The following is a 14296-nucleotide window of genomic DNA, read 5'->3' as shown; positions in this document are numbered from 1 at the left end:
TAACCCTATGTTTTAAGTTTGAATTCTTTTTTTTTTTTTTTTTTTTTTGGTGAACTGGGGGGGTAGAACCCCAAAGACAAACAGCAACTACTCACTACAGACTAGCCGAGTCCTAGTGACTCCAGTCAGATCATCAACAAGGCTAGCACCAACCCAACTAGGGGCCATATCAAAAAGGCAAACACCTAAGTCCATATTGTAGCTCCATTGCGCAATACAGTCAGCAACCACATTTCTTTCTCTATAAATGTGTTGGAGCGCACAAGTCTCAAACTTTCCCATAAGCTCCCAGCAACAAGAAGCCAGAGAAGCCACAGGATGTAAACCAAGAGTAGTAGAATTCTTCACTAACTTAACAGCCACTGCAGAGTCCATTTCCACCAACAGATTGCAAATGCCTCTGTCCTTAGCAAGCTTTAACCCAAAAAACAAGCCCCACATTTCAGCCTCAAGGATCTGACCTCTGCCCAAGTTAGCAGCAAACCCACAAGTCCAATCCCCAAAGGAATCACGAATAACTCCCCCCGCACCAATGCATCCAGAAGCACTTTTCCTGGTTCCATCCACATTCAGCTTATACTGCCCAGGACTAGGTGGCACCCAAGCTAGGGGAACCTGGATCTTAGCACTGGCTTTATGCAAATTTTTAGAGGCCATGAACCATTCATGGGTAGCAACCAAGATGTCGTGTCTGTGATTAACACGCACCTCCTCCTCAGGTTGAAAAATAAATTTGTTCCTCCACTTCCACAAATGCCAACAAGTAGCAACAAACACCAAATACCAAGGGATATCAGCCTGCCACTTAATCTTTGACATTAAATTAGCCTTGAGCCAAGGTTTGAAGTCCATCTGAAAGAAAGAAGAGTTGGGAAGAGAGGTCAGCAGATTCTTCCAGACATCTCTGGCTCGGTTACAGTCACGAAAAATGTGCAAAATAGACTCAGCAGGATAGTCACAGACAGTACAGGCCGAATCCTCAGCAAGGTTTCTTTTAGCTCTCTGTTCATTAGTAAGGAGTTTTCCTTGGGCAGTCAACCACAAGAAAAAATGAAGTTTAGGAGGGATTCTGAGGCTCCATATAAATTTCCAATCGTAGTCAGGCCACCAAGGACCTTCAAAGAATAACCCATAGGCAGTTTTGACTGAGAAAATACCATTAGGAGAAGGCCTCCAAATATGAGAATCAGGGAGGGAACCCATGAAACCAACAGGCACATTAAGAATTTTCTGAACAAGATCATCATGGAGAACAGAACGTAATTTGTTGATATCCCACCAACCATTCTTAGAGAAATCAGAAACAACACAATTCAAATCAGTCAACTGCGGCACCCCCTCTTGTTGAGCCAAAGGCTCATCAGTGACCCACTTATCTGTCCAGAAATGAGTAGAATCCCCTTTTCCTATTCTCCAGGCTAATCCTTGGGATAGTAAAGTAGACCCATGGAGGATACTTCTCCAAGTGCTGGAGCAGCCTTGCTTAGATCTTAAAGAAGGGTCAAGAATAGTAGACCCCTGCATATACTTCGTTTCAAAAAATTTTGCCCACAAGCCCTTATCCTTGCTATGCAATCTCCATCCAATTTTCGCCAACATAGCTTGGTTCATGGCAGTAGTCTTCTTAAAACCCATACCCCCTTTGCATTTAGGCCTGCAAACCAGATCCCATTGACATAAGTGGATCTTTTGCTTCTTCTCTCCCCCTCCCCAAAAGAAGTTTCGGTTGAGTTTATCCAAATCATCACACACACTAGAAGGCAGTTTGGTAGTTTGCATTGCATAAATAGGGATGGAAGCAGTAACAGCTTGAATTAGGGTAGCTCTACCAGCTAGAGATAAAAATTTACCTTTCCAAGAGGCCAACCTGTGCTTAACCTTATCCACCAGGGTGACATAAGTGGCTTTAGTGACTCTGGAATGTAACAGAGGCATTCCTAGATATTTTCCAAGATCATTGGTAAGAGGTGAGCCACAAATATAACTAATCTCCTTAGCAAGCTCCGTACAAGTGTTAGGAGAGCAATAAATGGCAGACTTTTCAAAATTAACAACCTGCCCAGAAGCATCACAGAAGAGTTTCAAACAACTTCTCATAACTCTGGCGTGACTGGAGCTAGCCTCAGCAAAAAGAATTAAATCATCAGCAAAAAATAGGTGAGAAACAGCAGGACCTGACTGAGACGATTTAACAGGTCTCCACTTCTTCTTTTCAACAGCATCAAAAATAATATGTGAGAGCTTTTCAATACATAAAACAAATAAATAGGGAGATAAGGGGTCCCCCTGCCTAATACCATTCAAAGGCACAAAAGGAGTAGTCAACTCACCATTAACACAAATTTGATACCTCACAGAAGTAACACAGCTCTTAATCAGACGAACCAAATCATCAGGAAGCCTCAACTCCACCAGCACATGCTCAATAAAGTTCCAATTCAATCTATCGTAGGCTTTGGAGAGGTCAATTTTCCAAGCAATAAATCCCTTCTTGCCTTTCGAATTTTTAAAGTTGTGCATTAATTCCTGAGCAATAAGGATATTGTCAGTGATATGCCTGCCAGGGACGAAACTAACCTGATTAGGGCTTATAAGCTTGGGCAAAATAGGTCTGAGGCGAGCAACAATAATCTTAGAAATAACCTTGTAAAGAGTGGCACAGAGGCTAATAGGTCTAAATTGTATCATAGTTTGGGGGTTGGCCACCTTAGGCACAAGCGTAATTAAGGTAGCATTAAGCTTATCCGAAATTTGGCAATCAGTAAAAACCTGCTGAACCATATTAAAAATAGCAGGGCCACAAATATGCCATTGGTTCTGATAGAAACACGCAGGGAACCCATCAGCCCCAGGGGCTTTAAGGCTACCAATACCAAATAGGCTTTCCTTGACTTCTAACAGATCAACTCCTTTGTACAACCCTTCCAAATCCGCAGCAGCAAGGCTAGGAAAAAGATTGATGGTAGGCATCACAACAGTAGCACTTGTATCCTGATTAAACAGCCCTTGGAAGTACTCGACAGCCAATCTTTTAATTCCCTCAGCATCTTCAACCCAGCCCCCGTTACTATCCTTCAGTCTCTCAATCTTGTTCCTCCTTCTCCGAACAATAGTAGTGATATGGAAAAATTTAGTGTTCCTATCACCATCCTGCAGCCATTGGACTCGAGATTTTTGTTTCCAAAACAAAGATTCTTGATCTAAAATACCATTAAAATCAGCAATAAGACCACCTTCCAAATTGCTAAGAAACTTATTAGGCCCTTTGCACAGAGCCTGCTGGATGCCATGAATTCTAGCCAGAAGTCTTGCTTTTTTCTGTCTCAAATGGCCAAAAACTTGAGTGTTCCAAGTTTTAAGAGGCTCAACTAATTTAAGGGTTTTCTCCATAGCAGAACCAGTAGAATTATCCCAGGTTTCAGTAATAAAGTCATCAAAGCTTTCATGCTTTAACCACATAGCTTCAAAACGAAAGGGTCTTTTAAGGGGGTCGGCCTTAAAGCAAGAATGCAAGCAAATTTTAATGGGGCTATGATCAGACTTTGTACGAGGGAGGTGCCTCACAGTGGCATCAGGAAAAAACCTTCTCCATTTCACATTACTGATAGCTCTATCCAACCTTTCCAACACACGTTTATTTGTCCAAGTAAATTTGGGTCCAGCAAAACCCAGATCCAACATCTCATGCCTCTCAACCCAATCTTTAAAGCCTTTAGACCTACCAGAGGAAGCCCCTCCCAGTTTTTCATCGGCAGACAAGATGTCATTGAAATCTCCAGCTAATAACCATGGTAAATCATGGCTCTCAGCTACAAACGTAAGGTACTCCCATAATTTTTCTCTTTTAACCCTATTAGGGCTAGCATAAATAGCAGTAAACATCCAAGGGGGCTGACCAGGCCAAGAAACACAAGCCGAAATAGATTGATCAGAAGTGCCTACTATTTCCACAGTAACTTTACTATCATTCCATAACAACCATAAGCCTCCAGAAAAACCAATCGCATCAACAACTTCAAAACACTTAAACCCCAAAGTCTGGATCACTTTCAGAGCTCTTTGCCCACTAATGCGAGGCTCACAGATGAACAACATATCAATATGATGGGTACTAATCATGTCCAGCATATTAGTTTTAAACTTGGTGCAGGCTGCACCTCGAACATTCCAACAAACAACATTCATTAGAAACTGACAAAAGAAGAGGAGACCCAGGGGCTAAACCCTTAATTAAAGATCAGAAGACATGCCTTCAACAGTGTCGAAAGCATTGCTTGCTACTTGTCCACTGACAGAGTCCGTTTGACCCTCAGAGAGATCCATCTTTTCAGGTTGATCCCTATGATCATCATCATCAGAATGCAGGAAGGCATCCCCACTTTCAGTATCAAGGCCTTTTTGAATCCTTACATCAGGTGGCTCAATATTCGGAGGCTGATGGCCAAAAATATACACCCCCTTATCTTTTTGGATATGCTGACCATGGCCCCAGCTATCAAGTTGTTCAGATACTGGAGTCATGGCTACAACCTTTTTACCATCTACAATTTTTGTTCGAGCATATGGGGAGGAGCCAAATTTAGCTTGCCTAGGAAGAGGAGCCTGCAAATCACTCCCTTTCCCTGCATTGGTACCCTTGGTAGACTCATTAGAGATATCATTGAGGGCGTGCCTGTTGCCACCAGAATTAGAATTCTTAGGTTTAGTCCAAACCTTATTACCATGAGCAGAGTTAACTTGAGCAGTAACATTAGCATCCATAGAGCCCTTGCTCCCCTCCAAACTAGTCTCACTATCATCCCTTCCAAAATTCTCACTAACCATCCTAAGAGCATCAAACCTTGATCCCTTTGAATTAGCACTAGGCTCCCTCCTCCCATCGTTCTTAACATCAGCCTTAGGTCTCCGTCTTGGAGAAACATTCATCCAAGGACCACGCAAACTTTGCTCGAGATCAGCATCCCCTTGGATGGGTTCCACAGAGCCAGAGCCCAAATTAGTTTGTCCTCCTATAACTGGATGCTCCCTACCCAAAGCTTCAACCCTCTGCTCTTTCAATTTACAATGTTCTCGTTTATGTCCATACATCCCACACAGATAACATATATCAGGCAATCCTTCATATTCAATATTGTACCAGTTCTGATTAATTTGAACAAAGGCATCCAATGGCTTGGTTAGATCAAGCTCAACACAGAGTCTAGCAAACTTCCCACGGTTCTGTGAAGTGGTAAGAGAATCAATCTTAAGTAATTTCCCTAAGAGGTTTCCAATTCTCTTTAAGGACCATACATCAAAACACTCCAGCTGGATTGCAGAAACTCTTATCCAAGCAGCCATTCGAGTGACATGAGCAGTAGCAGGGCAAAATCCAGACCTCCATTTCTGCATAACAAGGTACTGCCCTGCAATTATCCAAGGCCCACCTGTGAGAACAAAGTTTAGGTCCTCCTCCAGCTCAAACTTGACCACAAAATAATCATTGATTAAGTCAATAAGCTTCCAATCCCCTTTCAGGCTCCACTTTTGCTGCAATCTGGCACGAAGATAGCTATAAGTATGAGATCGACCCAGCAATTTCACAATAAGCGCATTCTGCCATGGTTTACAGAAACGACCCATTGCTCTATCTGAAAATTGAATACTCGGGCCACGCTCACCACGAGAAATGACTACATCATCCTCATCGTTCAGGTCCTCATAATCAGCATCTAAAGAGTTTATATCAATACCCACATTCTGAATTGTGTTCACCTTGTTCATCAATTTATCCCTAAAACTTGCCATCCCAAAGTCAGAATTAGGTACCTGGTCGGAGCCAACCCCTGTTTCAGACGACATCATCAAAGTTGGACCAGGCTCAGACATCAGATCTGTGTCGTGCTCACTGTCAACAGAAGCTCGAACACGTTTCGTATGGCGATAGTTCTTCAGGAATACACCAGGAGAGCCTTCCTCCATGATCGGAGGAAGTTGCAGCGCTACCCACTCAAAAAAGTACCAAAAAGCCCCAAGTACAGAGAAAGAGATGTCTTGAGTTATAAGTTTGAATTCTTTCGTATATCGTGAAAGTGAAAAAAATTAATCAGTTGCTTTTTTTGGCTAATGATTGTGCTTTCTTTTAGTTGGCCTTGTTTTGTTCCTCCTACCCTCAAAATTTCCGGGGAAATTCAAAAATTCTGAGCAGAAAAACGACAGCAAGCTAGCTGGCTCTTACAAACACAGGATCACAGAGACAATTCTCCATAGTTGAGTATTGGCTTTCCCGGCTATGCATATCGTGAGCATAATGAAAATGTTAACAATTTAATGTTTGGTTTGATTCTTAACCAAATTTTACATGGATGATTATGTTTGTTTCAAGACACGCACAAAACTTTGAATTGGAGCGCATTCGATTGGTGGAGACAAATAATTCATTTCTTCCTAACAAAATAAAGAGATTGAAAATGACAACATTCTCAACCATAGTAACCAATAATCTATATGAAAACAACCTATACACCTCTTGCAACCATGCATGACAAACATGTTTTATAATTCATACCTCAACTATTTTTGACTATTTCTTTCATTTCAACATCAAGAGATAGTCAAAATTAGTTGAGATGTTTGCAATGAATTGATTTGTGGTCTTCTTAAAAAAAAAGAAAAAAGAAAAAGTGATAAAATGTAAAATGGCCATACGTTAATTCACATCCAAATTAAAGGTGTTGTTGATCTATGAACATTTTGTTTACTTAGTGAAGATAAAATCGAATTTGAAACATCTTTCAATATTGTAAAATAAAAAATTAAATAAAAAAAGTAGTTAGTAAAATTCGATTGATTTTTTTAAATTTTTTTTAAATTATTTTGGTCATAAGACGAATGAAAAAAAGGACTCATCATTATTTTCTACATTAGATTACAAAATACTTATGGGGCCTTTTACCAAAGTTTAAAAATAAAAACACAAACGGTATTTGTAGTCCGTACGAAGAAAAGAACCAAATGCATCGTTTGATTCTAAGGCCCCGTTTGGTTCACTGAATGGATTTGAGGGGAAATCAATTCCCATGTCATTTCCCAAGGAATGGGAATGAAAGATTCATTTCCCACGTTTGGTAATGTTGGGAAAGTAATCGGGAGATTTCACTTTGTTTCCTTTCCCATGTTTGTTTTGAGTAGGAATGGAAAACAAAATTTGTATAATTTTCCAATTATACCCATATTAAATCAAATAAAAAAAGAATGCATTTAATGATACGTTGTAATTATAAATTGTTCATAGGGACAAAATAGTCATGAAAATTGTGCATTAAATGTTGGCACATTTTCCCAAACTTTCCCATGAGGAGGGAAAGCAAAACCCAAGTTAAGAGGGGGGCATCACTTTCTCCCCTACTTTCCCATGTGCCAGGAATCCGTTTCCCATTCCCGGACTTACCAAACATGGGAAAGCAATTGAATTCCCATTCCTATGCCTCCTTTCCCATGAACCAAACGGCCCCTAAGGTTTCCCAACGTTTAATACAAGGGAAAGACTTGGTGTGGGCAATGCGAAGATGGCGCTGGTTCTTAACCTAATCCCGCCATCCCAAATCCCACTTCACTCGTCGTCGTCTCGTCCACTGCCAACTACTAGTTCCCGTCAAAATGAAACTAACCAAGATTGGACTGCTCTGCTGTTCAAGCTCAAATGCCGCGGCAGGTTCTCTTGCCTTTTCTCAGACAATCGCAAAGAGGTCCTAAAATTCGTAATTTGAACTCAGTTTCTCTTCTTTTGTTGCGCGCTTTTCCTATTTTATGTTATGCTGCGAAATGAAAATTTTCATGTTTCAAATTTGTCAAGAGATGAAAAATAACCCAAGTTCCTCGTTTGGCAGCTCAATATGTGGGTCTATGTATGTTGAGATAAATTGAGCAATTAGGTTTAACTGGGCATGTAGTGTTGGTAGGCAATAAATTCGTTGTCTCTACTTCGCCTTGTGCTGTTTGGAGATTTGCATAATCACTTAAGTAGGGAGTGGAATGCTTCATTTGAAGTTCGAATTTATCGAAAAATTGTTCATTCTTTAAAATAAATGCTTCAGGAAAGTGAGTTTTAGGAGCGTCACACATTCACCCATTGTTTTGAATTTTGAATTACAGTAGAGTATTTTGTAGTTTGAGCGTTCAATGTGTTGGAGAATTAATTGTTTAGAGCAAGAACATTACTTCTTACAAGTATAAAATGTGGATTATTTGCTTTGTAGATAAGAATACAGATGAATATTAGGCAGTTGATCCTTCTAGAAGAATACTTGGGTACATGCCGGTTCACTGTTGGATTCTCTTTCTCTTTCGTAATTTACTGAGTATTTTTTTCCTTCATGGAGTTAAAGCTGCACACAGAAGGTAGTTCTACTAAGCTTGCATAAAAGCCTTATCCAAACAATTGGAGCAAACAACTTTGGTTTTGCCTGATAATACCTTTACGGTTCACTAAAGGTTAGGGATATGATATTAGTATAGTTGTCATTGAACATAATCAGTCGTTCTAGGTATAGGACCAAGATAAGGTCTAACTTGACATATGCACATCAGCATTAGGACAGATACCAATATCTATCAGATATAGTTATTGAGTGTAGGAATTCGTTTGGTCTCTTGGCCCCTCATTTCATCTGATTTTATTGAATGCAGAATGCCATGATATAGTTTAAATGCTGGTTTCTTTTGCGCAGATGAATTTAACTTTGCCATTTCAATCGTTCTTCTAGGAGCAAGCCAGGAAAGCATTAGAAGGTGCACTTGGTGGGAAGAAAAGTGAATTTGAGAAATGGGACAAAGAAATTAAGAGAAGAGAGGAGGTGGGTGGAGGCGGTAGTGCTGGTGGAGGGGGATGGTTTGGGTGGCGTGGATGGTTTGGATGGTCGAATGGTGACCATTTCTGGCAAGAAGCACAACAAGCAAGTCTTGCTGTGCTGGGTATTATCCTGATGGTAAGCATTTCCTTGTTTCTTTTCTAAATTCAACTGAATACCATCATGTTGTAAATATATACTCTCTCTCTCTCTCATGATCTTATTCTTTATTTTTTAGTACCTCATAATTGCCAAGGGAGAACTGATGCTTGCTGTCATCTTCAATCCGTTACTGTATGCCTTGCGAGGGACAAGAAATGTGTTCACTTTCATAACTTCTAAAATCTTAAGGAAGACAGGACCTGATGGTCAGGTTGTTTTTGATAATATCTCGAAGAATGAAGCCTACAGTAGTGTCTCTGCTAAAGAAAGTGTTCTGAGAAAATGGGGAAGTCGGTGATAATTTTGTTTCAGGTTTGAGATCACTCGCAACATGCATTGAGAATTTGGCCACTATTTTTGTATCCTATGTTTTTTGTATCTGAAGTCCAGGATGTGTTTGAATTGCCTCAATGCCCAACCCACTAGCTTTACAATCCCTAGCATTCTCAATGGAACTTTTGACTGCACATAAATTGTTATTTGATTGAGGGAGTTTCAACCTCGTATGTAGACGGATCAGTCCATTTTACTTTTCGATGATATTTGGATGCACAGGTTGGTTTTTATTATGGACACATAATCAAACTCCCCTTGTAAAAACAGACAAAAATTGTCCATATCTTTGTGTATTTGTTAGCGTTGTCAACATTTTTTAACCTATTGACTGCAGTCTTTTCTCCTTTATTATTATTTTTCTTAATAAGAAAAAAAGGAAAAAAGAAAATGGGCATGGTAAATTTGCAGCCACCGGATTTTAATGTTCTGTCCACATTTAGGCTCAGAAGTTTGGATAATCTAGGATGCACGAAATTTTGGCCCTAGGGTAGTTTTGAACTGTTGATTTCTGAACAGTAATGAACAACTTGTGCATTCAAATTTTGAATCACATGAAATTCCAAATATGTCGTGGTCTCCGCCATGAATGTTGATAATGAGAGCTGAAATTAAGCCATCGTCGTCACGTCAATAGCGTATGAGATAGTTGTATGCATCAAAACTTTAAAAGGTTCTGGGCTTGAACTGACCACCACCATGCGTAAATTGGGTTAGTCTGGTTGGCTGATTTCACAATCATCTGAGCTGTACCTACCTCGAACAACCTAGCAACACTAAATGATTGACAGCAGACAGCCACAACTGTTATGACACATTGACACTAACAGCAATGAAGCGGGGGAATTCAAACTTGGGACTTTTTCCAGTATTAAGAAGAGAAGTACTATTGGATTAAGAGCTTTCCAGTATTAAGAAGAGAAGTACTATTGGATTAAGAGCTTGTTGGTTAATATAGGATGGAGAATTCGAACTTGAGACTTTTTCCGGTATTAGGGAGGGAAGTGCCACTAGATAAAGAGTTAGTTGATCAATAAGGGTGTTGATAATTGGCCTAATATAAACCATTGACCAAAACTTCTATAACAGGGTGCAATAATAATGCTATCATTGCCGGACTCCTCGACAGTGGATTGTTTAATTATTTTTGGTAGTTTTAATTTGAAATAATCTCGTACCAAAGAAATTAGAATGCATCATCAAAGCTTCACCACCAACCAAATTAATTGAAAATACATGTCATGCATACATGTTATGTTATCTGGAAATGCTCTGCCTTTGAATTTTATATAGCATTGTGGTTGTGGAGCTCTGTAGTGGAAACATTCAGATACAAAAAGAAGACTCATAAACCCTCACCTTTTATGTTTATTTTTCTTCTTCTTCATGTTTTACCAGAAGCTACAATTTTGGGAGGGCGTGAGAGCAGAGCATGGTTAAAAGAAAGATAAAAACCCATAAGAAGGGGTCAAAGTGCAGCTTTGGTCCACCCAATCTTTAGGCTAGGCTGTCTCATCTGATGTGTTTGTTTCTGAGTTTTCAAACTAAATTGAAAGAAAAGCCCTCCTCGAATCTTGGTCTTCGTGGAACCTAGTGCAGCAAGAGTGACCCTCACGATCTCGCCACCCGTTTCTCTCTCTCTCTCTCTTCTTTTTTCTTCCATGGAAAAGACTCAATTTCGGATCACCACACGACCTTTTCCTCTCTGCTTGAACTCTGCCTAAACAGTCCCTTCTCTCTGTATCCTCCTCTCTTTTTCTGTTGCTGTCTTTTTCTTGCTGCAAGTTTTATACTTGTTGGGTTTTCTTGGTTTTCTGTTTAGCTTTCTTTCTGGGTTTCTTCGACCCAATTAGTCCTTCTTTCCTTCCTTTCTTGTTATACTCAAATTCCCTCATTTTTTATTGGGCTCTCTCATTTTTTGTTGTTTTCTCACAGAGATTCTTCTTCCAAGTGGGTCTTTGCCGTGTTCTTTTGCCTTTTGCCATTTTGTTCTGGTTTGTACTTGCATTTAAACTTGGTCATTGGGTCTACATTCTCTGTGCCCTTTGATCTTTCTTTTTTGTTGGGTTGATGGGCTGTTGATGTCTTTGGCTGTTGGAGTGATTTCAAGTTCCAAAAACATGGGTTTGGATGATGAGACTGGCGCTGAAGTTTCAGAAGCAAAGACAGCTAAAACGGCTACTGACGTGGATCAATCATCCACAGGGTTGGTTAGAGAACCGAGTGAGAGTTCCATGTACGTAACTGAGGATGATGATGACGATGATGAAGTAAAGAAAATTGAGTTGGGTCCTCAGTGCACTCTCAAAGAACACATTGAGAAGGATAAGGTTTGATTTTCAATGCTTCTTTCTTTTCATAATTTGTTCTCCTTTGTCCCTCTCTTTCTAATGGCCTTCTAGTTTTATATCTGTGTAATGTTGTTTGTTTTGGTGATCATTTGAGGTTTTAGGACGATGAGAGCTTAAGGAGGTGGAAGGAACAGCTTCTTGGGAGTGTGGATGTTAATTCTGTTGGAGGTAATCATTGTAACGAGCCAAATGCTTTTGCTTTGAAGTTCGTTTTGTCAATGAAAAAATGTTTAAACTTTGAATTTTCCCTTTCATTTCACTGCTGAGGTTCAAAACTTTAGTTCTGTCACTTGCAGAAGGCATGCGAAAGTACTTTCTATCAAATCCTATTCTCTCTTGCAATGTATATATATATATTTATCTTGTCACTTGGTAAGAGTTCTATTGCGAATCAGAGGTCAAACTTGTTCTATGCTCTGAAAATCTTTTGTTTTTGGTAAATTTGGCCCTCATGCCTCATCTTATTGTCATAAGTCTTGTCATACCAGAAATCGCATGCAGTTTCTCCTAATTAAAGTTGAATCTTTGGAATTTAGAAGCGATTTTGTTTGCATGCTTCTACTTTATATCTTAGCAGTTTATTGGTGTATCTTCAACATTCAGTACAATAGATATTTGTACTGTTTCATTTCTCCCTGAATGTTCCTGTTTCTCTGTGTTTCTGTAGAAACTCTAGAACCAGATGTTAAGATCCTGAGCCTTGCAATTAAATCCCCTGATAGATCTGACATAGTTCTTCCTATTCCTGAGAATGGAAATCCCAAGGGCTTGTGGTTTACATTGAAAGAAGGTAGCCGTTACAGCCTTCAGTTCACTTTCCAGGTCAGCAATAACATTGTTTCAGGTCTCAAATACACTAACGCAGTCTGGAAAACTGCTGTAAAAGGTACTCTCTCTCTCTCTCTCATTCAAATTATGTAACAGGATAGATTAGCCATATAATGAAGCTGGAATTGGGTGTTTTCCTTCTTACGTACGGATCCTTTTTGCAGTTGATAGCACAAAAGAGATGCTCGGAACCTTTAGCCCACAGTCAGAGCCTTACACACATGTGTTGCCTGAGGACACAACCCCATCTGGCATATTTGCAAGGGGATCTTATTCAGCTAAAAGCAAGGTAAGTTAAACCAGTGCTTGATGTTAATTTCCACTCAGATTAGACCATACAATTCGAGAGAACGCGGTATATGCCCATAAACTGATAGATTTGTTACATACACAACCAACCATCATGCATCTGTTCATGCATCTGTGCATCTGTTCAGGTTATTACCTGAGTTATCTACTAAGTGCATCCCATGAATGATTGTGTGCATGATGAACTTCAGATTTCAAATTCAACCTCAGATTTCGAACTAATTTTCTAATAAATAAATAGCTTCAAGTTTTGGATTTAGTCTCATCTTGTGATTTCCTTTTTCTTTGTGGTCCAGTTTGTTGATGATGACAACAAGTGCTACTTGGAGATCAATTACACCTTTGACATTCGGAAAGACTGGCAATCGGTGTAAAACAACTGCAGTTTTGTTGTGTTTGTAGTAACAGTCCATTGTTTTTCAAGCTGAGAGATCTGCTTCATTGCGAACATGTCAAAAAAATTCGAATGCCTTGTTTATGTTTCAAACTTCTTAAACAATGAGGAGAAGGAGAGGATCCTTTGAAAAAGAGAGGGGAAGGGAGGAAAAGTAGAAAGGAATGGTTAATTCTTTTGGTAGGTATTTGGTTAATAAATTGAGCTTTTGTTGTTTGATAGAACACTCTCTTTCTCTGGGATTATGGTTTATGTGATGTTAATTGACGCTTGCTCTTAATCAAGTGGCTTGATCATTTTAATTATTCCTGTGGGGCAAAGGACACCTTTAAAGTTGAAAAGCAGTGCAGGGTTTCTTACTTGCAGCCCTTTCCATGTTAATTTTGACCCCTTTTTTTCTTTTCTTTGGTGGCTTTTCCTCCGTTGATGCACATTGCCCCTCTCTCACAACCCCCTCATTATAGCATTTTCGTGTTCCATCATATGGCCGTTTCAAGACAAGCTACTTAAAAATTATCTTGGCCAGACACAATAAAAGAACATTATTCACCCGATAAAATAAAATAAAATTCCAAAATCAACATTAGAGCAAAGGCAAAGATAAGCAAATGGATCTTGAAGTGGACTTTTCTAGTGAAAAGAAAAGCGAAATACTGCAAATTTTCATCATTCTTTTGCAATTTCTAAGATTCCGTTTGGGAGTGCTTCTGGAATAGTTAAAAGCGTTTTTTGACAGCTTTTGGCAAAAAAGTTTAGAAGCCCTTTCTGGAGAAGCACCTGTCATGTGCTTCTTCAGGAAGCACTCCCAAGTGTTTTTCCAAGAAGCAATTCGATTTCTTATGAAAATTTCAACGTCTTTAAAATAAAAGCGCTTTTGGTATAAGTGCTTATATGTAGAAGTGTTTCCTAGAGAAGCAGTCCCAAACGAGAATACTCACTCTAGTCTTTGATCCGTTGATGATAATTCATTTAGCAAGTCATAGGCTTTTATTTTATTTTCAATAAATTTAAAATTGGTAAAAATTTTAGCAAAAATTAAAAAAATTAAAAAAGTAAATGGGCCTAGATATTTGTATTTTGGGCCTAATAAG

General features: G+C 39.3%; 3 protein-coding genes across 3 annotated transcripts; 2 read left to right on the top strand and 1 right to left on the bottom strand.

Annotated features, from left to right (window-relative positions):
- Positions 1–87: 87 nt before the first annotated feature.
- On the bottom strand, positions 88–5961 carry LOC148295381 (uncharacterized). The gene is made up of 2 exons (XM_088252481.1): positions 4251–5961; positions 88–4151 (listed from the first exon to the last, which is right to left on the bottom strand). Exons 1-2 carry the CDS (start codon positions 5959–5961, stop codon positions 88–90), a joined length of 5775 nt encoding a protein of 1924 aa, XP_088108607.1.
- A 1535-nt stretch (positions 5962–7496) lies between these two features.
- On the top strand, positions 7497–9500 carry LOC110764509 (sulfate adenylyltransferase subunit). The gene is made up of 3 exons (XM_021967495.2): positions 7497–7727; positions 8745–8966; positions 9067–9500. Exons 1-3 carry the CDS (start codon positions 7548–7550, stop codon positions 9286–9288), a joined length of 624 nt encoding a protein of 207 aa, XP_021823187.1. The 5' UTR covers positions 7497–7547; the 3' UTR covers positions 9289–9500.
- Positions 9501–10591: 1091 nt separating this feature from the next.
- Positions 10592–13485, top strand: LOC110764542 (Immunoglobulin E-set superfamily protein). Its single transcript, XM_021967532.2, has 5 exons — positions 10592–11653; positions 11776–11842; positions 12342–12560; positions 12667–12791; positions 13108–13485. The coding sequence occupies exons 1-5, from the start codon at positions 11405–11407 to the stop codon at positions 13183–13185; spliced, it is 738 nt and encodes a 245-aa protein (XP_021823224.1). The 5' UTR covers positions 10592–11404; the 3' UTR covers positions 13186–13485.
- The last annotated feature ends 811 nt before the right edge of the window (positions 13486–14296 follow it).

The sequence above is a fragment of the Prunus avium genome, chromosome 4 (assembly GCF_965620075.1).
Source record: "Prunus avium chromosome 4, drPruAviu1.hap1.1, whole genome shotgun sequence".
In the NCBI taxonomy this organism is placed as follows: Eukaryota; Viridiplantae; Streptophyta; class Magnoliopsida; order Rosales; family Rosaceae; genus Prunus; species Prunus avium.
The sequence above is the reverse complement of the archived record's forward strand: the minus strand, read 5'-3'. Positions and strand labels throughout refer to the sequence as shown.

What these genes read in the sequence shown, in the direction of transcription:
- LOC110764509 (XM_021967495.2), top strand. Translation starts at nt 7,548, where the DNA reads ATGGCGCTGGTTCTTAACCTAATCCCGCCATCCCAAATCCCACTTCAC. An exon ending in TCTCAGACAATCGCAAAGAG is followed by an intron (nt 7,728 to 8,744) that starts GTCCTAAAATTC and finishes TCGTTCTTCTAG; the next exon opens with GAGCAAGCCAGGAAAGCATT. An exon ending in TGCTGGGTATTATCCTGATG is followed by an intron (nt 8,967 to 9,066) that starts GTAAGCATTTCC and finishes TTTATTTTTTAG; the next exon opens with TACCTCATAATTGCCAAGGG.
- LOC148295381 (XM_088252481.1), bottom strand. Translation starts at nt 5,961, where the DNA reads ATGGAGGAAGGCTCTCCTGGTGTATTCCTGAAGAACTATCGCCATACG. An exon ending in TGCTTTCGACACTGTTGAAG is followed by an intron (nt 4,152 to 4,250) that starts GCATGTCTTCTG and finishes TTCGAGGTGCAG; the next exon opens with CCTGCACCAAGTTTAAAACT.
- LOC110764542 (XM_021967532.2), top strand. Translation starts at nt 11,405, where the DNA reads ATGTCTTTGGCTGTTGGAGTGATTTCAAGTTCCAAAAACATGGGTTTG. An exon ending in AACACATTGAGAAGGATAAG is followed by an intron (nt 11,654 to 11,775) that starts GTTTGATTTTCA and finishes TTGAGGTTTTAG; the next exon opens with GACGATGAGAGCTTAAGGAG. An exon ending in CTGGAAAACTGCTGTAAAAG is followed by an intron (nt 12,561 to 12,666) that starts GTACTCTCTCTC and finishes TCCTTTTTGCAG; the next exon opens with TTGATAGCACAAAAGAGATG.